The sequence below is a fragment of the Chrysemys picta genome, chromosome 4 (genome assembly GCF_011386835.1).
Source record: "Chrysemys picta bellii isolate R12L10 chromosome 4, ASM1138683v2, whole genome shotgun sequence".
Lineage (NCBI taxonomy): Eukaryota > Metazoa > Chordata > Testudines > Emydidae > Chrysemys > Chrysemys picta.
Window position 1 is genome coordinate 70111289 of NC_088794.1, and position 25948 is coordinate 70137236.

General features: G+C 42.7%; 1 protein-coding gene across 1 annotated transcript; it reads left to right on the forward strand.

Moving 5' to 3' along the window:
- The first annotated feature begins 23537 nt into the window (after nucleotides 1-23537).
- Nucleotides 23538-25606, forward strand: LOC135983088 (uncharacterized). The gene is made up of 2 exons (XM_065592562.1): nucleotides 23538-24081; nucleotides 25076-25606. The coding sequence occupies exons 1-2, from the start codon at nucleotides 23679-23681 to the stop codon at nucleotides 25549-25551; spliced, it is 879 nt and encodes a 292-aa protein (XP_065448634.1). The 5' UTR covers nucleotides 23538-23678; the 3' UTR covers nucleotides 25552-25606.
- Nucleotides 25607-25948: the final 342 nt, after the last annotated feature.

A 25948-nucleotide genomic window follows, 5' to 3' on the forward strand; every position in this document is an offset into this window, starting at 1 on the left:
AGAACAAGTGTAGAATGTCTGGATTTCAGCACAGCATCAAAGCCTGCACAGAGTGGCCATGCTCTTCTTGGGTTAATGAATACTGGTTGCTGGCCACTTTCCTCTTGATCTTAGCTTGCACAGGTTGCCACATTATTTAGCTGTTCGCCCTGCTCAATAGCTTTAAGCTGGGGAAGTAGCTCCCATCACCATCTCTGTGATACATTTACATCAGCAGTTAATTTCTTTCAGGAAATTGGCAATGTTAGAAGAATGAGACAATTCTTCAACCATTGAAAAGCGGTGGTCTATAATGACATTGTTTTAAAAGCAATAATGTACTGTGTAACTGATGTTCGGTGCTGCTCAAGTACTGAGTAGGCATAAGAAAAATCTTTATGAAGCCTGGTCCTGCTATGCATTTTGGACTTTTTTAATGCTCCTTGAAGTCAGTGAAAAGCCCAGTGATTTCTGTGGGCATTGGATCAGACACTACATCAGCCTACCAAAATAGTTATGGAAATTTATCAGCCTAGACACAAATCTACACATTTTACTACAATATGATAACAATAAGAAAATTATGCTAATAGTATTTAATTTCTTCTCCTTCCCCCAAAATGTACTCTGCCCAGATAAAGAGGTAAGTAGAATTTTTCAGTACTGCTCTGTATACAGGACATGAGTTCAAATGTCAGACAAAAACAGGGTCAGCATTACTTGAATTCTAAAAGGAACCTGGTTCAGGCCTACCAGTTGATGCTGGAGCTGATGCTGGGAATCATTTGTACAGTGAAAAAGGAGGTTATATACTAAGGCCCGCACAAAGGTGTTGGTTTGATCCAGTCAATTTGCTGCTGCTCTCAGAATTTCAAGGCACCATTTGATTGCCTCTACACATCAGGGAAATCGCCTATGAGGTTGGAGGTTGTAGTGCAGCAATGGACCCAGACTGCTGGCATGCAAACTAACATTTGGCCGGTTGAAGAAGGTGGCAAAATTTGGTAATACAATCAAAGCTAAAATACAAGCAAAAATAAAAGCAGTGAATTCCCATATATAAAACATGTATTGCTATATCCTAAATCTTAAACCATTTAAAAATGACCCAGAGACATTAGTCCAATATAGACCTTATGCCTGGAAAATTTACATTCAGCCCTCTTTTTTTTTTAATCTACAAAAGGCAAAGAAATACATTTGAAGCCACAACACTCCTATTACACTATGCTTTTTTTTAAATGACCAAATTTTTTTACTTCAAATTTAATTACAAAAATAAAATGCTAGATTAACAGAAATTTGAGATGGAAAAAGATCTGTTCAGTCCCTTCTCATACCAATCCCCATATTTACTTGATTTTTCCCTCCAGCATTTTTTCTGGTTCTTTTCCAAGTCTAGATTAAATCTTTCCAGAGATGGGACTTCCCTGATTTCCCTTGGAAAACAGTCAAGAGGGTTGTCCTGATTTTTAGCCTAGAGGTTCTTTTACTTAATCAAAAAATCTTAACTGAGATGTACATGTTTGTTTTCTCACTGGTAACATTTTCAAGGCCAAATTATAAATAGGCCCTTGGAAACTGTCTTTACAGTGGAAATAATGAGTCTAAACTCCATTGGCACTGGCAGACATCACAAAACTGCATAACAAGTATATAATGGTCAAAATACTTAAAACATCTTGTTCTGTCAACCCTTTCCTCACCCTTTTCTTTCCTACATAGCCCAAGAGATTTTCCAATTTTCTAATTAGCTAAAATATTTACTAACTAGATAATCATCCCCAGATTAATTTTCCATTTTATAAACTGTAATTAAAAATGTAAATCAATAAAGTGCAATTGTGGCTTGTTATTTTATAGCTTTTAAAAAGCACTCTAATCACAACTGAATGAAAGCAGTAATTTTAATGCATTTAATATTATTGCAAAGGTTTTATCATTTACTTGAAGGGCATATTAATTTCCACATTAAAACTGGGCTATTGGATAAAACAGCTATTCGAGAAACATAACTTTTTTTAGTGTACTACACCTGCAAAGTGCTTTAAGTGCGGACACAGCTTATACTGGCAAAGCTTGGCTTTTGTTTATTCCAGCCCCTCCAGTAAAATAACTCATATAAGCAAAATTGCTGCATCGGTACTAGGAGCTTTTGCCAGCCCAGCTGCGTCAGTCACAAATCACACCTCTTCACAACCCCTGACTGACACAGCTATGTTCCAAAGTTTGTAGCACAGACCTAGCCTCTGTCTCTTTGCTATGTGATCCTCTGGGAAGCTTCAGTACCCTCACTGACTCAGGCATGACCAGGGGTGAAAGTAAGGTGGTACGGGCCGGTACGGCGTATCGGTAAAAAGTGGCTGCTGGTACCGCCCCTACCACCTTACTTTAAAGCGCTGCCACGGCAGCGCTTCAAGTACCCTGCTTAAAGCACTGCTGCAGCAGCTCTTTATCGTTGCTGCCCCTTTTGCCCCCACAGGCTGCCAACGGGGTTGGGGGGCAAAAGGAACAGCTGCCCTGGGGCCAGCGATTTTAAAGGGCTCGGGGTTCCCGCCGCTGCTGCGGTAGCAGTAACAGCGGCCAGAGCCCCAGGCCCTTTAAATCGCCACTGGGGCCCCAATCGGTGCAGGCCAGGCAGCCTGGAAGGGCTGGCAGGGGGATGCTGACCCCCTAGCCCTGCCCCTTCCACCCAAGGCCCCACCCCCTCCGGGGGGGCGGAGCTGGCCCCCATACCGGTAAGTTTTCAATGTTACTTTCACTCCTGGGCATGATCTACCTGTAGGTCCCTGTGTAGAAAAAACATTGTTTCATGGAGGTGGGCCAGCATTTGATTAATTCAAAATGGATGGCCCAAAATGGCTATCTTGATGGTTTTTCCACAGTAGTCCTTCACAGAGGTGCCCTTTCTGCGCAGGACACTGTCTGAAATGCAATACAATAAGTACTCACAGACATGTTTTGAACACATAATATAAAATAGAGTTTATAAATTCATATAGATATGGCACACCTGGCTCCAAACACACAGAACTTTGAGACATTGGGAATCAGGATCTACATTTCTGCTGATCGAGTCCAGTTCTAATTAGTACCATATCTAAATGAATTAATAAACTTATATAGATTACAAAAAAAAACTTACTTAGCTACATAAGGAAAATTCTTAAAATCCTGAAAAGCTTTAAACCCCATTACTTTTCACTAATATAATTGCTCTTCCCCGTGAAATCTGGAATTCCAAATAATGTTGATATATTGGCTCACTTAGGAAAGCCTTGTTAGCAGCTGATTATATAAACAATCTCCCCCAGCAATTTTAGGTTGTCCTGGTTTTGTAACAAGAAAGGAATATCGAGGTTTTTACTTTAATTTGGTCCATTAATTTCCCTAAGTCATTTGGGCAGCGAGGTACTTAAGCAGCCTCCTAAGCAGTTTGAATGAGATACTGTTTCTAAAGCACCTCAATTGAGTGCTTCTTATTCTAAGGTTTAAGACTTTCATTAGAAATAGACTACACTACCCGTGAAAGATTTATGCCTGTATGAACAGGAAGCAATAATGTAACCAGGAATGGTAGGTTATATAATCATACAAAATTGGGCTTACCAAAAATTATGGTTAAATATGGTCCGAGAAACCACCATTGCTAATTCTTTTATCACTAACAACAAATTAAAACTAATTGCCTGCTAATCACAAAGAGTCAGGTCTGATGTTCCATTCCCAATCCGTGGTGTTTGTAAATGCTGCTGTGAGCAAAGGGATTATTCTTTTGCCATGCGTGAGATAAATAAATGATTGGTGATAGTTCAGTATGTTGTACCCTTTTGATTGCCTTCTGGGTTTCCCCATTTGTAAGTGTAGTGGGAGGATTTGTACTCATTTCCTCTTCCTTGCTAAAAGATATTCTGTTCAGAGAAATGCATTTTGGTGATTTGTGGACAAACAGAGCATTGTAGCTGAGCAATTTAAAGAAGTGATCAAGCAAAGTACTCCTCCCTGAAATTCTGGGAACTGTAATGATAAAGGAGGTGAAGAGCAAATGGAAAAGTCTTCATGTCCATGCGTCTTTCCCTTTATTTATTTATTTAGTTAGTTTTGGCATTTGCTAATAGTCGGTGGAAGGATAAAGATGCATTTGCGACAGCAATAAAGCAAATCCCAAATCAAAAGCTTGATAAATTTGTTGTAATGCCTCCTTCCAATCACTGTGGTTTTGATCCTGTCCACACACTGTATATTTTGTTAAGAGCTTTCAAACAACTTACTTTTCAGTATGAAGTGATCTCTTATGACCTGATTCTCACTCGTGAGAGTGATCACATTGATTTAAATACAGGAGTTTCTTTTTTCAGTGACATCAGTGGGACTAGACAGGTGGGTAAGAGTTTTCAGTTTTGAGCAATTGGCCCCACTGAAGTCAATGGGAGTTAGATACTTAATATCCCTGAGGATTTCAGCCCTGGTGTCCTTTTTCAAAAATAAAAGTTCATAACCCCAGGGGGCCAGACTGGCCCTTAAGATCAGGACCTTTTGCACTAAGGCCATGCAAAGAGACAGCATTCTAACCAGGGCCAGTTCTAGGGGTAGGCAAGCAGGACACAGGGCTGGCTCCAGGCACCAGGCAACCAAGCACATGCTTGGGGCGGCACCTGGTAAGGGGCGGCCAATCTTGGGGTGGCGGGGGGGGGGGGGCAGCGCGGCGCTTTATTTTGCTGTTTGGGGCAGCAAAAAAGTTAGAGCCGGCCCTGGCAGGACAGTCACCCTGAATGCCAACTTTCAGGAGGCTCCACATTGCTGTGCCTCTAGGCTTTTTTAGCTCATTGATTGGTTGCTTTTGTTCAGTTGCTCGGGAAGAGCAAAACTATTTTCTGCCCATTGGTGGCTGGTAGAATGGCTAGGGCTGCTCCTGATCATGATCCTAGCTACAAATGGCCAGTGAAGAATTCCCCTGAAGGATTAACATGAGGCATATTGTACTGGCATAAGGCTGGCTCCGGTGCCAGTCATGCTCCCTCTCTCCTTGGTGTAAGGAGTATGTTGGGAGTGAAAAGAGGTAGGGAGCGAGGAAAGTCACAGGAGAGCTATGCTGTGCTCTGGTGATCCTCCCTTACAGACCCTACACTGTGCTAATTTATGCTGGGACTAGCATAGATCAGCCTCCAGTATCAGGAATTCATAACCAGCTCCCTGACAATATCTTTCCCCAGATGTATTCTCCCTGCATCCAGTGGACCTTGGTTGCAGAGGAGAAGTTAGTTAGAAGTTAGCTAATATTTTGCCATTTTGTTTACTTGCTTATGTCCTTTTAGTGCATTATTCACCTGCGGCAACACTTCATTAACTTTTATCCCTTTATTGATCTTTAAAATATGGAGCTTTGAAAGAGTGTTTCACTTTTAACCACTAATGTGCAATAGTGACTTTGTGGTGACAGTGTTTGTAACAATTCATATGGTCACATGGTTGCATTTAACTTTATTACATGCACGGTGAGGAACAGAACTCCAAAACCAGAGGTGTGTATTAAATATAGACAGCTGAACAAAATGGATTAAAACTTTACAATAAATCTTCCTTTTATGCATTTAATGTATTTTCCTTCTATGCATTTAATGTGTTTTAAGAACCCAAACCTTTTGCGTAGATCAACTTGTAAACTCCACTTCTAGCTCAATATGTCACTATTTCTAAGGCTTGAAATTTCATGCAGAAGTAACATGCCATCCATTATTAGCAACTGAAGCTCGTGGTGAAAATAAACAAGATATAGCCAGGAGTCACAAGCCACAGAAAATATGCCTCCTCCTTAGAGGAGATTTCCTTTGCAAATCAGCCGAACCATCAAATAGTACCTCTATGTTTTTGGTTAAATGGCCATTATTTTTTCCTAGCTGGGCACAATTTAAAATGCTCATCCAGGCTCAATTAATGGCCATTAACTAGACAGGCTGTGATACTTTCAGCATGCCAATCCTCCTGGTCCAGTCCATGCCTTCATTGGGCCCAGCTCCCAGGCACTTTCAAAGCCCACCTGCTATTTTAAAATTCTCAACAAATGACATGTAATGCAATTACCAACATAGCATAAAAATAAACAATTATGCATCAATGTTCGTTTTGTAAGTGTCTTGTACAGGTGAAAAGGGAACACAATCATGATCAGGATTAGTCGTCAGGCAATTATGTATTTAAGTAATTAAAACTATCATCCATTACACTGAATGCTCTAAAAATTTCCACATAATTGATGTCAGACTTGTCCAGAGTGGGATTTTTTTTCTTCAGTGAGAAATAATATTTTTCCAAATTTGAAAATGAAGCAGCCTGGCTTTAACAACACCCCTCCATTGCCCCCCAAAAGGAAATCTGTAAATAGTCTTCTAAATAAATGTGGCTTGAAATGTAGTAATTTAGTAAGCAATCTTCACAATGTGCATCCAAAATCTATTCTAATGTCACCAGTAAAAGGCTATAGCTGAGACAGGTACATAGTATCTTCTGAACAAAAGAGCATTAGGGAATACGAATCTGCATGAAGAAATGAAGGATGCTGATTTGTGTGTCAGAATATAAATAAAACTTTTGATTGAGAAATCTATTTTCTCCTTGGTTGGTTTTCACTTGGAACATAGCACAGGCATAAAGATGCTCAGTACCAGTTACAAACACTAAAAGATTGATTACAGAAATGGGGCTTGTTCATACAGCATGGAGCTGATGAATAGGAGGCCTGTAGTTTCATACTGGTCCGCTGATGCTTTACAAGTTATAATTTCTGGACTGGAATCTCAAATGCCTGCTCCACATTCAATATTTAGAGCAGATGCAGTTTGAAAGAGTATGAGGCTTTGTTAATGTTGGGGTAGCTTGTGATACCTTATCCACTCAGGAATATGTTCAGGTGGCTTCTGAGACCTTATTCACTCAGTAGCCTCTGAGACCGTATCCACTTTGTTCCCAAGAACTCAGCTCAACACTGGACTTCGTCACTCAGGCATCTTTATTTGGCATACAGCAAGTCTACACTGAGTTGGGTATAAGGCATACCACACATTCAAAGTTACACAGCAAACCTCTTCCTTTATATGTTTACAAATTACTTTACATTTACTAAACATTGCATCACACATTTGGGGATTGGCTTGGTTACTTTATAGGTTATAGTATGTTCTGTCCACACACTGCCTATGCTCAACTTTATTTTTTACAAAAAGAAGAACAGGAGTACTTGTGGCACCTTAGAGACTAACAAATTTATTAGAGCATAAGCTTTCGTGGACTACAGCCCACTTCTTCGGATGCATATAGAATGGAACATATATTGAGGAGATATATATACACACATACAGAGAGCATAAACAGGTGGGAGTTGTCTTACCAACTCTGAGAGGCCAATTAATTAAGAGAAAAAAAACTTTTGAAGTGATAATCAAGCTAGCCGAATACAGACAGTTTGATAATAAGTGTGAGAGTACTTACAAGGGGAGATAGAGTCAATGTTTGTAATGGCTCAGCCATTCCCAGTCCTTATTCAAACCGGAGTTGATTGTGTCTAGTTTGCATATCAATTCTAGCTCACCAGTCTCTCTTTGGAGTCTGTTTTTGAAGTTTTTCTGTTGTAATATAGCCACCCGCAGGTCTGTCACTGAATGACCAGACAGGTTAAAGTGTTCTCCCACTGGTTTTTGAGTATTTTGATTCCTGATGTCAGATTTGTGTCCATTAATTCTTTTGCGTAGAGATTGTCCGGTTTGGCCAATGTACATGGCAGAGGGGCATTGCTGGCACATGATGGCATATATCACATTGGTAGATGTGCAGGTGAACGAGCCCCTGATGGTATGGCTGATGTGATTAGGTCCTATGATGATGTCACTTGAATAGATATGTGGACAGAGTTGGCATCGGGGTTTGTTACAAGGATAGGTTCCTGGGTTAGTGGTTTTGTTCAGTGATGTGTGGTTGCTGGTGAGTATTTGCTTTAGGTTGGGGGGTTGTCTGTAAGCGAAGACAGGTCTGTCTCCCAAGATCTGTGAGAGTAAAGGATCATCTTTCAGGATAGGTTGTAGATCTCTGATGATGCGCTGGAGAGGTTTTAGTTGGGGGCTGAAGGTGACAGCTAGTGGTGTTCTGTTATTTTCTTTGTTGGGCCTGTCTTGTAGGAGGTGACTTCTGGGTACTCGTCTGGCTCTGTCAATCTGTTTTTTCACTTCAGCAGGTGGGTATTGTAATTTTAAGAATGCTTGATAGAGATCTTGTAGGTGCTTGTCTCTATCCGAGGGATTGGAGCAAATGCGGTTATATCTTAGAGCTTGGCTGTAGACAATGGATCGTGTGGTGTGTCCTGGATGGAAGCTGGAGGCATGTAGGTAAGTGTAGCGGTCAGTAGGTTTCCGGTATAGGGTGGTATTGATGTGACCATCGCTTATTAGCACAGTAGTGTCCAGGAAATGGACCGCTTGTGTGGATTGATCTAGGCTGAGGTTGATGGTGGGATGGAAATTATTGAAATCATGGTGAAATTCCTCAAGGGCTTCTTTTCCATGGGTCCAGATGATGAAGATGTCATCAATGTAGCGCAAGTAGAGTAGGGGCGTTAGGGGACGAGAGCTAAGGAAGCGTTGTTCTAAGTCAGCCATAAAAATGTTGGCATATTGTGGGGCCATGCGGGTACCCATAGCAGTGCCGCTGACTTGAAGGTATATATTGTCCCCAAATGTGAAATAATTGTGGGTGAGGACAAAATCACAAAGTTCAGCCACCAGGTTAGCTGTGACATTATCAGGGATACTGTTCCTGATAGCTTGTAGTCCATCTTTGTGTGGAATATTGGTGTAGAGGGCTTCTACATCCATAGTGGCCAGGATGGTGTTTTCTGGAAGATCACCGATGGATTGTAGTTTCCTCAGGAAGTCAGTGGTATCTCGAAGATAGCTGGGAGTGCTGGTAGCGTAGGGTCTGAGGACAGAGTCTACATAACCAGACAAGCCTGATGTTAGGGTGCCAATGCCTGAGATGATGGGGCGTCCAGGATATCCAGGTTTATGGATCTTGGGTAGCAAATAGAATACCCCTGGTCGGGGTTCTAGGCATGTGTCTGTACGGATTTGTTCCTGTGCTTTGTCAGGGAGTTTTTTTAGCAGATGGTGTAGTTTCTTTAGGTAATCCTCAGTGGGATCAGAGGATAATGGCCTGACTCCAAAGAGAGACTGGTGAGCTAGAATTGATATGCAAACTAGACACAATCAACTCCGGTTTGAATAAGGACTGGGAATGGCTGAGCCATTACAAACATTGACTCTATCTCCCCTTGTAAGTACTCTCACACTTATTATCAAACTGTCTGTACTCGGCTAGCTTGATTATCACTTCAAAAGTTTTTTTTCTCTTAATTAATTGGCCTCTCAGAGTTGGTAAGACAACTCCCACCTGTTTATGCTCTCTGTATGTGTGTATATATATCTCCTCAATATATGTTCCATTCTATATGCATCCGAAGAAGTGGGCTGTAGTCCACGAAAGCTTATGCTCTAATAAATTTGTTAGTCTCTAAGGTGCCACAAGTACTCCTGTTCTTCTTTTTGCGGATACAGACTAACACGGCTGTTACTCTGAAACCTTTATTTTTTACCTCATCTTTATGCACCTGACTTATCTTGTTCTTGGTAAATGGTTTCCTGGGTGTTCCACCTCTTATCTTAGCTAGCTCAGACATTCTGTCTCTTAGCTTACTGACCTATTTACCTATTTTAGATAGCAAAAACATTCCGTTTTCAGCCTGCTGATCTATGTACCTCCCTAATCCTGTCTTCCAAAGAATGAGGCCTCCCACATGTTCAATTACTCTTGTCTAGCCATGCCTACAGTTAATATAAGCCATTTTGTTCCAACACTGTATCCACATGTCTTCTAATGCTTAACTGGAAAAGGTTCACCATTCTTAGGCTCCCTCTATACTGCATAAAATCCTATCTGTAACTTACATATGGTGTATTCCCTCCTAACAAAAAGCAAACCAAACAGGGCAAATTAATCTTAGGCAATTTTTCGAAATATTGTTTTATGGACAAACCCCGAGGTCTTCAATCAGTTTTTACTCATCTCTTACTCAGGAAAACTCCCAACATCTGAGTAAGAATGGAAGGAGGGAGGCCTATGCCCTCCAAAAGAGTGAGAGAAGCAAGTCAAGGTTTCCATCCACCTCAGTCCACCCAAAGCCAAGGAACAGATACACTGCCTACCCAAAGAACTGCAGAAATTTTGGCAGAAGGGCAGTGGAGGCAGCAGCAAACTGAACCTCTTTATGTCCTGACTATGGGCCATCCAACTAGTTACCATAGTGCTTAGGTGGATTCACTGGGCAACAGCGTTGGACTCTTAGAACAGACTATCTGGTCCTTGTACAGTCCACATGGCACTAGAGACAAATCTGTTGGGACTAGTTGTTATTCTGACCTGCTTGAAGTCACCGGGACTATTCCTACGCATAACATTAAGCAGGTGTGTGATGGGGTGTATTTGGCCCTTCAGGGCCTGCTGCTGGTGGCTCTGCAGTTCTACTACATCCCACCCCAGGAAGAGCAGCAAAGATGGGTCCTCCGGGCCTGCCTAGAAAGGCTGCGTGGAAGCAGCCAATCAGCCCAGCAGGCTCAGATTAAATGGAGTTGCAGGGCCTGAGCATGTCAGTTCTTGTCTGGGGCTAAAGAAGGGAGCTCTGCTCTGGACAAAAGAGCTTTCCAGGCTGCATTTTCTAAACCTGGGACTGAGAGGTCCTGAAAACTCTAACCCTAGGGTAAAGGCTGAAGGCAAAGGGACCAGGTAGAATGAAATCTGGGGAATGCTAATTAAAGGCAGCACTATGTGGCTGTTGTTTATAAGGTCGCTGGGCTGGAACCTGAGTAGTGGGTGGGCCTGGGTTCTGCCACTGGCAAAGTGATCTAAGCCTGAGACAGGCATAAGGCTCCTTCAGAAGCCCAGGTGAAGGAATGGATTTAAAAGGCCCAGAGATGGGCACTGAAGACCCGGGTGAAGGCAGATAGTTTGGTGAACAGGGAGAGACTCAAAGGAGCACTAGGGGGCCGGAAGAGAGAAGTAACCCTCAAGAAGTAGAGGTTGGGTCCAGCTTGAGACTGGGATTGGCAAACGTTTGTTTTGGGTTTGTCTTGGACTTGAATACATGGGAAGCGGTCCATTTTGACTGTGGTTTGACTGGAGGGCTGAGCCACTGAAGACCTGTCTAGGAAGGTCGGTAGTCTACAGGGGAAATCCAGAAGTGGACAAGGATTGCATTACCACACTTAGCTGCTTGTAGGCACTTGGGAGGTGAGTGCCCCTCCCTGCTACACAGTGGTGTTAAACTGACTACCCTCTCAAATTTTGTCTGTATTATTTCATTTGTTTCTTTGTTTAAAAAAATGAATTTTTTTTTCAAATTTCCAGGGCATGGTGGCTAGTGACAAGATGGCTGTTAAAAATGCAAATTTATTTAAAGATTCCTGCAGCTTTTGATTCTGAGCAGAACAAAGAAAGCATTAGTACTTTTTACATATTAAAAGACTGACTAGGACTCAATTTCCACATGGCTTCATTTAATGGTTTTTGAGATGCACACATCTAAAAATTAGGACTGTGTATCAAAAGATTAGAGAAGCATACTATTGCCTCAGCACCATACAGGGACCACCATTACTGTTTAATTAGCTTTCAATAACTTTGCTATTCATAACAGCACCATTCAGATAGCTGGAATTCCAGTCTCTCCTCTCTAATAATCTGTAGTGGCAAAAAATAGTTCTGCTATGGTGTGATAAACACACAGTCCATTAGCAATTATATTTTTTTTAAAAACTGCTAATAGTTTAGAATGGTATCATTATGACTAATGCTGTTGAACAATATCCTTCTGATCTTTCGTTATCATTTTCATAAGCTCCAATGGCTATCCTATCAAACAGTAGCATTTTGCACTTGTAGACAAGAATATGTGAGCTAACTTAAACTCTACTCTTTCCCAGGATCTTATTTTCAAGGTGCTTTCCAAAAGAGCCCACTCTGAATTCATTACAAGAGTAATGTCAGCTAAAACAGACTATAGCAACCTTTATTTCTTGGCACTGTGGATGACTGAACAACCTAAGTGGACAATTATTGATTATCTGTCTAAACTGATTGATGTTAATTTTAATAATCTTGGATATTTCTCCCCAGCATTGTTTCATAGAGAAGTTAGTAGATTCATCTCTTTATTCTTCCATTAGGGATAACAATATAGACCTGCAGGCTGAAGAGTTAGGAAGATTGCCAAACTACTTATGATGAAAATACAAAAGCATAGAAGTTATTTCACAAAAGTGCTTTTTGTTTTTAGCAGTTGAGTTGAGCTAGCATAATATTCATTTTCCAATTAATCAAACTCCATGGGATAAACACAGATATCACTGAAAATTCTATAGAACGTAGCTTGATGTGCAGGACAAGTTATGAAATGTCACGTGTTGATGCTGATGTCAATATTACTGAAATGGAGCCGTCTTTACCCAGAACCAAATCATCTTACAGAGCATGAACCACAATCCTCCTTTAAGTTTCCATTTGTTGGTATCCCCTGTATTAAAAGAAAAAAGCAACAAGCCTGTTATATCCTAAATAGCATACTAACGTACAGTACCTCCAACAACATCAATTAAATACCAAATTGCTATTCCTAAGGATGATTAATATGGAGTTCAGTTCATTAAGTAATAAACACAGGCCGAAACTAAAAGCCTTCATCTAAATGCCCCTAAACTCTGGGGTAGTTTGTATCCCGATCCAAACTAGGCACCAAACTAAGCCACCTTAGGGCTAGACTTTCCTACAATATAAGCACACAAATGCACATAAAATTCACCCCATCTGTTAATCAATCAGGCCCCAATCACTGAAGTATTTGAACAACTTTGGGGATTTAATTGGATTCTAGTCTGGCTCATGCATCATAATTGTACAATCTTCATTTTTAATGATGTCAGAGAGAGAGAGCGCCCAGTTTGACTCTCAGATCCTAGGATGAGTGTGCAACTTTGTAAAATGAGTAAACTTGGTTTGAAAGACATTGAGAGAAAAATAAAGTCTGAATTTTCAAACATTCACCCAAATTTGGCATGCAAATCCATACACAAGTCCACATTCTCTGGGCATATGCCTGTAGGCATACATACAGCCCTGACCTGCACATGCACATTGGACAGTTACACGCTAAGTGCCTGGGCTCTTAGGCATGTGCATATTTGAAAATTTGGGCTTAAGTATGGAGTCCTGAGATACCATTTTACTAATTCACTTTCCATTTCACTTTGACCCCAATCCAGCAATGAGATCTGTGTGGATAAACTCCTTGCATCTATACAGCAATCACCAGGGCTCTACAAAGGGACCTAGGTGGATCCAGTTGTAAGATTGGGGGCTTTGATACCACATGAAGTGGTTCTTAACTAGTGCAAAGAAAAACTCTTGTAAATTAGCTAAATCCTAACCATAGCATCTAGAGATTAGAATTGAGAATAGAGCATCACGCATTTTGTTTCAACTTCACATCTCTTTCAATCCCAGCATTCAAACAAGACTATTTCATATCAATTTGTTCTACTACAAATGGAACTAATTTGATTGTATTTTTTTATTTACTTTTATGGAAAGGAGATTAGGGTTTCTAATCATATATGGTAAAAACTCATTAGCTATGAAGCCGTCTGCTTTTATTCCATCTCTGGGAAGGAACAGGCTCTTAGTGCCTCACACCTGTAAATGTATTTTTTCTAACTCCTCATTTTCTTCTCTAATTACTTCTTGATCGTGGGGTAAATTCTCTAAGCTGCAGTGGAAAGGAAATCATTGTCTTTTTATCCTCTCTGTGGGGAATTCATTCCACTTGTTTACTGATGTGTGCGGCAGACTGAATAAAATGATTCCTAATTAGCATATATGAAATAATCATTGGTCTATCTGGAGTCATAATTAATGCATTAGGAAGAATTTACCGAGTGTCAAGGAGAAAGACATTAGCATAAATGAGCCTATTTTAGATGGGCTGCAATTGAGAGAATATTTTTCAGTAAGAATGTTTACCAAAATTAAGCAATAATAACATATCAATTTACTAAGAACCATTAGCATGCATGATTTGAACTGTTAACTTTTGCAACTAAGCTCCATTTCCTCCCTTTAAACACCTTGCTAGCCAAAGTATGTTGCTGGCATCTTAATATATTTAAACCACAGCAGACAAAGGGTGAAAAAATCTGTTGTCAGCTTAACAGTTGCTTAAACTGTTATTTACCATCTTCATGGACCTTGAGAAAGCAGATACTGCTTGAGTCTTAAATTCCCCGTTTATGATGAAAATAAGGTTTTATTGCTTAGCATATGCTCCTTCTCAGAGTATAACCTGTAAACAAAAGCAAAATAGGATGTTCATCCTCAAACAGGTTAATGTGTCTAAATAATTTTCACTTCTGTACTGTCAGAGAGATGAAGTGACAAACCTGGGTGTGAGCTTTGAAGATTATCATTCCCATATTCCTTATCAGAGGGATAGTCGTGTTAGTCTGGATCTGTAAAAGCAGCAAAGAGTCCCGTGTAGATTGGTCCAGGCTGAGGTTGAAGGTGGGGTGGAAGCTGTTGAAATCGTGGTGGAATTTTTCCAGAGTCTCCTTCCCATGGGTCCAGATGATGAAGATGTCATCAATGTAGCGTAGGTAGAGAAGGGGTGTGAGTGAACGAGAGCTGAGGAAGCGTTGTTCCAGGTCAGCCATAAAAATGTTGGCATATTCAGGGATACTGTTCCTGACAGCTTGTATTCCATCTGTGTGTGGGATGTTTGTGTAAAGAGCCTCTACATCCCTGATGATGCCACAGCACAACTGGTTGCTGAGCTCTGTGACTTTATCCTCACACACAACTATTTCAAATTTGATGACGATATATACCTCCAGACCAGTGGCACCGCTATGGTCACCCGCATGGCCCCACAATTTTCCATCAACCTCAGCCTGGACCAGTCTACACAGGAGGTCCACTTCCTAGACACCACGGTGCAAATAAGTGATGGTCACATTAACACTACCCTATACCGAAAACCCACCGAACACTATACCTACCTTCATGCATCCAGCTTCCATCCCAGACACACCACACGATCCATTGTCTACAGCCAAGCACTGAGATACAACCGTATCTGCTCCAACCCCTCAGACAGAGACCAACACCTACAAAATTTTCACCAAGCATTCTCAAAACTACGATACCTGCACGAGGAAATAAGGAAACAGATCAACAGAGCCAGACGTATACCCAGAAGCCTCCTACTGCAAGACAAGCCCGAGAAAGAAACCAACAGAACTCCACTGGCCATCACATACAGTCCCCAGCTAAAACCTCTCCAACGCATCATCAGTGATCTACAACCCATCCTGGACAACGATCCCTCACTTTCACAGGCCTTGGGTGGCAGACCAGTCCTCACCCACAGACAACCCGCCAACCTGAAGCATATTCTCACCAGTAACTACACACTGCACCATAGTAACTCTAACTCAGGAACCAATCCATGCAACAAACCTTGATGCCAACTCTGCCCACATATCTACACCAGCGAAACAATCATAGGACCTAACCAGATCAGCCACACCATCACCGGTTCATTCACCTGCACATCCACCAATGTAATATACGCCATCATATGCCAGCAATGCCCCTCTGCTATGTACATCGGCCAAACTGGACAGTCCCTACGTAAAAGGATAAATGGACACAAATCAGATATTAGGACTCGCAATATACAAAAACCTGTAGGAGAACACTTCAACCTCCCTGGACACACAATAGCAGATTTAAAGGTAGCCATCCTGCAGCAAAAAAACTTCAGGACCAGACTTCAAAGAGAAACTGCTGAGCTTCAGTTCATCTGCAAATTTGACACCATCAGCTCAGGATTAAACAAAGACTGTGAATGGCTAGCCAACTACAAAAGCAGTTTCTCCTCCCTTGGTGTTCACACCTCAACTGCTAGAAGAGGACCTCATCCTCCCTGATTGAACTAACCTCATTATCTCTAGCCTGACTCACTCTTGCTTGCATATTTATACCTGCCTCTGAAAATTTCCACTACATGCATCTGATGAAGTGGGTATTCACCCACGAAAGCTCATGCTCCAATACATCTGTTAGTCTCTAAGGTGCCACAGGACATATTCTTTAGTCACTTATCTGTAGATCTGGGACCTAGCCTAACAAATCTGATAGTTTGCAGCTTTTAATTTCTAGACAAAGAATGGGGAGGAGTGCGATACTTAAAAAGTTAAGAAGCTCGCTTCTGGAAAATATCATATGTGGATACACAACAAGCAGGACATCATTTCAGACCTAACTTTTACTATAAATAATGATCTAAAGAGGTGCGATATGCACATAAGCACTACATACACACACCTCTTGAGTTTCTTGAATCACTGGTTCAACTATAATAAACTGATTGAAAATAGCAGGCCTGATTCTGATCTCACTTACTCTAATATAAGTCACTGGGCTTACACTAGTTTTACACTGGTGTAACTTCAGTGACTTAGGAGAGATCAGAATGACCTCCAGAATGTAATATTGCCTCAAAACAGTTAGCTTGTGTCTCATCTCAGTTTCTACAGTTTAAACCTGGAGTAACGCCACTGAAGTAGTGCAAAACCAGTGTACATCCAAGAAGCATCATGGCCAGTGAGTAAACAGTCCACATTCAGATTGCAATGGTCCATCTGACATTTCCTTCCATTGGTCCCATCTTCTTTATATTTTGTTGTCTGGGTGCGACAGTCATGTTGGGTTTCCTTATGTTACATGTTTGCTGGAGTTTTTGTTTTAGGTTCTTTGCTAGAGATATTTAAGCTAGAGCATCAGGACTGAAATATGGAGCACTTTTCATGAGCTGCATGTGAGTGAGGCTGTTGGAAATGATAAACTATGCAGATCATACTTGTCTGTAGCTGTAGGAAGCGTAGTCTTTCCCTAGCTAAATTTAGAGCTAATAATTGTTTAGTCAGTCATATTACTATTTGTGCTTGGTCGAGTGCTTTACAGGATCAATAGTAACATGACATGCAAGATATATTGACAAGATCTGTTTTTATAGCTAGAAAATCCTACATATTGATTTTAAAAACAGCCACTTTTTGAAGTGAAGTGGAAAAGTGTGTGTGGGGTGGGGGGGGAGAAAAGTAATCACGCTAAGCGATGTTATATATAGTTCAAATGAATATAGGAATTCAATTTACTGTATAGGGTCATTGCACGGGTTAAAGAAAAACAAAGGGCAAGGGAAAATTGGAAGATCCAATCATGTGCTGGTGGGGGAGGAGGCGGGGAAATCCTATTTTAGTATATCTTGCTGCTTTTGTTGCATTCATAGACATAATATATTTAGTAATACAATTCTTTTTTGACCTTTTCTAATCAATCTGGGAGTCTTGATACTGTGGGGTGTATATGTGGAATGAATTAGATATTCCATAGCCACCTATTTTTTTTGTGCCTCTCCTGGATGAACTAGAGTATCGCTACCAGGATATCAGTGGACGCTATATTTCCAGAATTACATGCAAGCCATTGTAGGTGCTGCTAACAAACACCATACCTTCCACTGACACTTGGGCCCCGTGATAAATGGTGTAGCAAAATAAGGCTATTTCCTCCAGAAAGGTCAATGGCCAAAGAACCGATTAGCAGGGCAGCCGCTTATGGAGACATGTTAGTGTGAGGGAATAAAGAATTTGCTTCATTTTTCTCTTTCGCATCCATGCGGTAAAATAAGAAGCAAGAAGGGGGAGAAGTCTACTGGTCTGATCAGGCCAAAGAGCCATCTCAGTGGCTGCTGAATAGTGGAAACCCCTTGGGTGATAAATCCCACTGAAGTGGGAGACTGTCATTATCCCGCTGGGGCAAGAACTGATGCCTGTGAAATCCAGCAGCCACAAAAGTTATTACCTATTCTAGAGTGTTCTTACACTTTCAGGAGAAGGCTAATTTTTAGGCAATATATACATAGTATGGGATTTTCCATCCTCATCAGTAAAAGTCAGAGGTCTTGTCAACATATGGCATTTAGGCTCAGAGGAATGAATTTGTGGTTAATAAATCATGCCACTGTGCTCCTCTTACATTCTACTAAGGCTGTTTCCCAGCAGTCTGAATGTCAGTCATCTAAGGAAGAAATTTAGAGGAAACGCGTGTCCTCGTGTTGTCACTCTTTGGCCGAACTCTGAAACCGAGCTGTCAGCCAATGAGATGAAGTTTCTAAAGACCGTGTTTCCTTGGAGTTCATGTCCTCTGCCTATAAAACTGGCAGTTGGAATATATGTCCTGAAGGTAAGAGAGCATCCACCTCCTGCCAGCAGCAGAACTCAGGTGGGAATTGGCGCTGCCTCACCTCCACCACAACTCCAATGGTAGGGTAGAAAGATTTCTTCAGGCATCTTTAGGCAAAGAACAGGGAGCGAGTTTGCACACCAGACAGCTGGGCAATCAATCCATCCCTAAGGCTGTAGGAACTGGTACAGCGTGCATGGCCTGCAGCACAGAGAGGGGACCAGGCCCAAAGTGCCAGAGGCAACGAAGATGTATTTCCTGCAGATCCATGCTTTCCTGACATAGCGCAATCCCATTACTTGAGATTTAAAAAACCCCCCAACACTTTGAACAAAGCATTAAATATACTTGTTTTGTAGAACAACTAGATACTGGAAGTGGGTATTGGACTAACTTTGATATGGTCGGGGCTCACCTAAGCACTGCTTTACATTAGCTTCTGGAGGCACAAACCTGTGTGCAGTGGGTTGTCTCTCAGGGGAGACTGCACTGCTTTTGTGCCAGTGCAATGCTGTCTCCTCTAGGTGTGGGCTGCAAGGGCCCAAAGAGTGGGCAGGACTAGTTGGGGAGAGTTGCCATTGATTCCATTCACCCTCACCATGGGCTGCTAAGAAACCCTGTCAGAAATGAAAGCTGCCCTCCTCATAGAGGAAGTATAGCCTGCCTTGCTGAGAGGAAACCCCTTGTGCAATAGAAGATGCCTCCCTGGTGCAATGAAGTGTAATTTGTAACCTTGATTAGTGGGGGTGAATCCAGAGCCTCAAGTAAATGGAAGCAGCAGCAGGAGGAGGAAGAGAAGAGAATCTTATTTACTAAAAGTAGAAGGAAGGCCCTGAAACAGCCTTGTTTTGGCACCCTGGCTTGGGAGAAGCGGAGAAGCAGCATTCCCTCTCTCCTTTAGGTACTGTGGTGAGCTCTTTCTCCTGTTTCAATCCTCTTAACCTCTGGAACTCTTTCCTAGCCATTTCTCATCTTCGACTTCTATGACTCTGATTGGCCCAGCATCCCCATTCTATAATGTCAGGTCAAGAACTTTTAGCCACAGTTCTTTATGGGGGATTATGCTAGGACACATGGTGTAAGAATCAAATTTGCAATTGTACACTTTTGTTGCACACCAGCATCCTTTTTAATCCCCGTTTACAGAAACTGACGTCTCTGGGAATTTTCCTAGCATATTCGTTGCTTTAATGTGTTCTGATGCCCCTGTTTTTAAGCATGTCTGACTTTGCTGCCAAAACTTAGGATGACAGGTGTGGAGAATTATCTGCAGAAAATAGATCTGTTTCGCAAGGGCTTTTACATTTCAAAAGCCATATTAAATATTTTAGTTTCCATAACTATGGTATCAAGCATCACTTAAGGGAAAGCCAAACTGTGCTATTGCCTGGGCTAGTGCAGAGCTGCACCATCCCAGGGGGAGCTCCAGGGGGCAGCATCTCCAAAGCTCTCCAGCACTCAGGAGCAGCACCCCTATGAAAATGAAGTCTACTTCCCCTTCTGCAGGCTAGTGTGGAGTGAGCAGGGCCATTATTTGGCTTCCTTTCCCCTCCTGATGGAAAGGGCAGAGCCTTTACTTGGCTTCCTTTTCCCTCCTGTCACCCAGAAGGCAGCAAACCTGGGGTTTAAGAGAGTGCGGGTCACAAGTGTGCCTAGTGACTGTATTGGAGTCGTGGCAAGTGCAGGGTCCTTGCATTGTTGCACTCCACCGAAAAGTGCAAGGGTCAGGAGCTTCTATCCCAGCATATTTTGCCTATAAAATGCAAAGTAAAGAAATACTTTTTTCAAAACCTGAAGGAGAGCTATGTGGAGCTTGAAAGTTTGTCTTTCTCACCAACAGAAGTTGGTCCAATAAAATATATTGCCTCACCCACCTTTTCTCTCTAATATCCCGGAGCTGCCATGGCTACAACCACACTGCAATTTTTTGAAATGTTAACCTTTGCTGCTAGGGAGAGAGGGCTATTTTTGTATTTTTGGCCCATTAACTCGGGATGGTATGCATGCAGTATACGATGTATGGTATCTTTGCAGGTCTGCCTTTGAACCACAGCATTTTTATCTGATTTTGCATTCACTGTATAATTGCAATATAAGAATGAAAATGCTTTTTTGTAATTCATGAAGTAGCTTATGGCTTCACATAATTAAAATGGCTAAAATGAAACAGCTCAACTCTTTGAAATGCATAGTAAGCTAAGTAGAAATTCATCAGTGAATGCACTTTAGGAGACAGTGGTAACTTAGGAAATATAAGATACTGGTGCAACCTCAATTAATCCAGGAGGTGATTAAATTAAAAGTAACTTAAATTAGTTTTATCACTGTCATCATAAATGGCATGTTTTGATCTAATAACAGCTCTTCCCATTTAATAGCAGATTGGATTGGTACTTTACTCTTTAGCCACGGCTGCCCTCAGCTATGTGTATTTGTATTCTGCAAAATCACTTATTTTACAAGGTATGTGGTACACTTCTCTCCTGTGTTAGCTGGATCCAGGCACCTGACTTCAGAAAGCACAGAAACTCTTTTTTTACATTCAATTGTTGTTGGCTTTTTAACTGATGCATGCAGTTTATATAAAAGACGAGAAATAGTTTTCATATGACCTGTCCAAACTTCCAACAACTCAAAGAAAAAAAGAAAAATAAATTATTGCAGGGGCCAAACTGGATTCCATGTTTATTATGTTCTTGCTAGAAATGCCTGGAAGCTGTGAAAGTTGTGTTGTTGCAACTAATGTTCTGGCCTGCTCCTGTGTTTAACTAAGTAGCCTGAAGACAAACTTGAGAGCTGTTATTCAAAAATGTGCTGACCTCCTACAGCTATTGTCCAGATCACACAGTTATTGGAACTTCTTTACTATTCTTAACAGAACATTAATTAATCCTCTCAACTTTCATATGAGGGTGTTAATTATTATCCCCATTTTACAAATGGGAAACTGAGGCACAGATCATTAAGTCATATAGTAAAAGTGTTGATTGTGAAACCAGGAGTTCCTGGTTCACAACCCTGTGGTCTAACTAACATGCTATTTCTCTTCACTTTCCATGTCCCCACCATTGTAAAATACCTGGTGACACTTACAATCCTCTATGGTCTAATATCACTGCATGGCTCTTTGTGAGATTAGTCAGCCTACTCAGGAATGATCAACAGCAAGTTCAAGATTGAGAAATCAGATCATCCTGGGATTTGTGTCTTGCCTTTCCAGTTTTTACAGGCAGCTGTATTAGCATTTTCTGAAATATGAAGATTCATTGAGCAGCTGTACTACTGAATCCCTGGTAATAGTGTGATTCTGAATGGACAGATTAAAAAAAATATTGAAGTCCATTTTCATGCAAATGGTAAGGTTCGTTCTTTTAAAACAAAGAAATTGTGTATTCCCCCCACAACCACACAACATGCTGCCGGAATTCACACAACCCCTTGTCTATTCCCCTCATCGTTAATGGAATCTAATTATCATGCACATGAGCAACGTGAACTTCCAGCAAAAGGGGTGGTGGTGGATACTAGCAATAAAAAAGCCTTCCTTGCTCTGAATGAATGCAATTGATGTCTCACCGCCCCCCACTATTAATTTTCAAGCCCTGGGATTGCAGTAATTTATGTATAAAGAGGCATGTTGATGTATTTATTACTCCACAATAGAGTTCAGTGTTGTAAGATTATGAGCAACTGTAGTGCTCATCACCACCTCACAAGGTATAAGGCATCAAAATAGGGCCTGATCCAACATCTAACAAAGTCAATGCCTAGAAAACTGTCAATTTCATCCTGCTGTTTTTGAAAACTTTTCTTTACCCCTAGTTTTTCAGGCAGCTATAATATCTCCCACATGTCCAGGCCTAGAACCATATACAATGAGATTCAAACTTCATATTGAGCCTCATTAAGGATCCTTCTGTTTTACATTGTGATCCTTGGTGATGTTAGATTGTTTGCTCTTTGAAAACGGAACTGTTTATTCAATTTTTATATAGCACCTGAAACAATGGAATCCTGGCCTCGTTTGGGCCACAAGGTGTTCCCACAATGTGTGTAATAATTAATAATGTAGTAAGGCGGAGAGGACTTATTTTATCTCCCCAATAACTCTTCAGTTCTACTGTTACCATCATATCACTGGAATTTAGTACCCTAGCTGTGCCCTTTTCTAGCCAGTGCTTCCCACTCTTTGGTCAGCACTGGTACTATGCAGGTCCTAGGTGGATGTGAGCCTGTGACTTCATTGCTTTGCTGCAGTTCTCCCGACACCCCACAGAGCCTTTCTGTTGCTGGGGCCTTTGCCCACGCTGAGAGAATCTGTCCTAGTGCCTTGGCCACCATATGGCAACCAGCTGACATGCTAAATACAATTTGCAAATACAATTTAGATGGGGCTACTATAAGGTGGGTGCATAACTGGCTGGATAAGCATACTCAGAGAGTTGTTATTAATGGTTCCCAATCCTGCTGGAAAGGCATAACAAGTGGGGTTCCGCAGGCGTCTGTTTTGGGACCGGCTCTGTTCAATATCTTCATTAACGACTTAGATATTGGCATAGAAAGTACGCTTATTAAGTTTGCAGATGATACCAAACTGGGAGGGATTGCAACTGCTTTGGAGCACAGGGTCATAATTCAAAATGATCTGGACAAATTGGAGAAATGGTCTGAGGTAAACAGGATTAAGTTTAACAAAGACAAATGCAAAGTGCTCCACTAGGAAGGAACAATCAGGCCTGGTCTACACTAGGCATTTATGTCGAAGTTAGCGCCGTTACATCGAATTAACCCTGCACCCGTCCACACCGCGAAGCTATTTAGTTCGACATAGAGGTCTCTTTAATTCAACTTCTGTACTCCTTCCCGACGAGGGGAGTAGCGCTAAATTCGACATGGCCATGTCGAATTAGGCTAGGTGTGGATGGAAATCGACGCTAATAGCTCCGGGAGCTATCCCACAGTGCACCACTCTGTTGACGCTCTGGACAGCAGTACGAGCTCGGATGCTCTGACCAGCCACACAGGAAAAGCCCCAGGAAAATTTGAATTTGAATTCCTCTTCCTGTCTGGCCAGTTTGAATCTCATTTCCTGTCTGGACATTGTGGCGATCACAGCAGCACTGGCAACGATGCAGAGCTCTCCAACAGTGATGGCCGTGCAGTCTGTGAATAGAAAGAGGGCCCCAGCATGGACTGATCGGGAAGTCTTGGATCTCATCGCTGTGTGGGGCGATGAGTCCGTGCTTTCTGAGCTGCGCTCCAAGAAACGGAATGCAAAGATCTATGAGAAGATCTCAAAAGACATGTCAGAGAGAGGATACAGCCGGGATGCAACGCAGTGCCGCGTGAAAATCAAGGAGCTGAGACAAGGCTACCAGAAGACCAAAGAGGCAAACGGACGCTCCGGATCCCATCCCCAGACATCCCGTTTCTACGAGGCACTGCATTCCATCCTCGGTGCGGCCGCCACCACTACCCCACCACTGACCGTGGACTCTGAGGATGGGATAGTGTCCACGGCCGGTTCCTCGGACATGTTAGGGGACGGGGAAGATGAGGAAGGAGATGAGGAGGGCGAGGCAGTCGGCAGCGCTCACAACGCTGATTTCCCCGACAGCCAGGATCTCTTCATCACCCTTACAGAGATCCCCTACCAAGCGTCCCCAGCCGTTACCCCGGACACAGAATCTGGGGAAGGATCAGCCAGTAAGTGTTGTAAACATCTAAACATTTATTTTTAACAGAACAGGAATATTAACAATTAAAAGAATGGGTTGTTCATGATTACTTTGCCCTAGGCGCTTAACGGTTCAGTCATGGGCAGTGCAAGTTTTGAAAAAAAATCTAGCAATGTCCGGTTTTCCGTGATTGTCCTGCCCAAGCCGCTCTACTGTTTAGTCCCTGCTACTGCAGCTACAGTAAAATGCGGTCTATATGTCCGGGGATAGAGCAGTAATCCTCCTGGGACATCTCGATGAAGCTCTCCTGGAGGTAATTGGAAAGCCGTTGCATGAGGTTCCTGGGGAGAGCGGCCTTATTGGGTCCTCCGAAGTACGACACGTTGCCGCGCCACGAGACTATCAAGTACTCGGGAATCATTGCTCTGCACAGCAGGGCGGCATACGGCCCTGGTCTTTGGAGGCTTTCCCGGAGCATTCTCTCTTTGTCGCTCTCGGAGATCCTCATCAGGGTGATGTCGCTCATGGTGACCTGCTTTGAATTAGGTAGGGGAATGTTAGTGTTGGGACTGCTTGCCCATTCCTTTACAGAACTGTAACCGCTGGTTTGCAGCCACGCGGTGGAGGCGGGAGAGGGGCAGCCGACAAGGATCGTTCCCGGGGACAGCCGCGAGGGGGTGGGACAGGGGCAGAGTTCCCGCTTGCCGGATTGCTGGCAGCAGGGACTGACATTGTTTTAAATGTGAAATGAGGCTAGTGGTAATATAAAAGTTTTAAACTGCCACAAGTCTACGGCTTACCATGTCTGCCTGCAACAGAAATTCCATTGTGCTGCCCCGCTTCCCAAATGTGCTGTGCAAGACCCCAGGCACTGAATGCGAAGGCCGAGAATTCGACCTTGTGCTGAGTGCGCATGTGATAGGTGCTGTGCATGGTCTTGTTCACAGAGAAAGACTATGTTCTTTGTTCACAACTACATTTATCTTTCTGAGGAATTCACTCCCTTTTTCCCATTTCCACAGCCCCATCTGCGACTGTCTCACAACCTAGCCTGGCATCACACTCCCAGAGGCTAGCGCAGATTAGGCGTAGGAAGAAGAGGACACGGGAGGACATGTTCTCGGAGCTTATGGCCTGTTCCCGAGCCCAGGCAGCACAGCAGACCCAGTGGCTGGAGAACTTGACCCAAATGCACCAAGCAAACATGGATCGGGAGGAGAGGTGGCGGCAGGAAGACCAGCAGGCGACTCAAACGCTGCTTGGACTACAGAGGGAGCAAACAGACACGCTCCGGCGCCTTGTGGATGTTCTGCAGGAACGGAGGCAGGAGGACAGAGCCCCGCTGCAGTCTATCTCTAACCGCCCTCCCCCGCCACCAAGTCCCATACCCATCTCACCCAAAGTGCAAAGAAGGAGAGGCGGCAGAGTCCGTGCTAACTCTCACTCCACCCCTGCAGAGAGCTCTAGTAGCAGAAGGCTCTCATTCCCCAAAATTTGAAAAGTTCTTTCCTTCCTGCCTGACACAAGCCCCCGTCCAAGTTTCACCTCCCAGTTCCATGTGTAGTTGATAATAAAAAATATGTTTCTGTTAACTACTGTTTCAATCATGTTCTTTTGGAGGAGGAGGGGAAAGGGGGTTGGAATTGGACAGGACAGTCACCTTTGGCAGGGTACATAGGCGGGGGCAGGTACAGCAGCAGGGCACATACACAGTGCAGTGATGCAGTGACTAGTTACCCTGGTTAGTCTGGGAGGTGGTTTTCATGTTATGTGGTGGGGGGTGGGTTGCTCTGTGACTTTGTGGCGGGGGAGGGCAGTTACAGATCTTAAGCGGCGGTCCTTAGGCAGGATCACAGAGCCACGCAGCAGGGGATCTGTAACCATCCTCCCCCTGC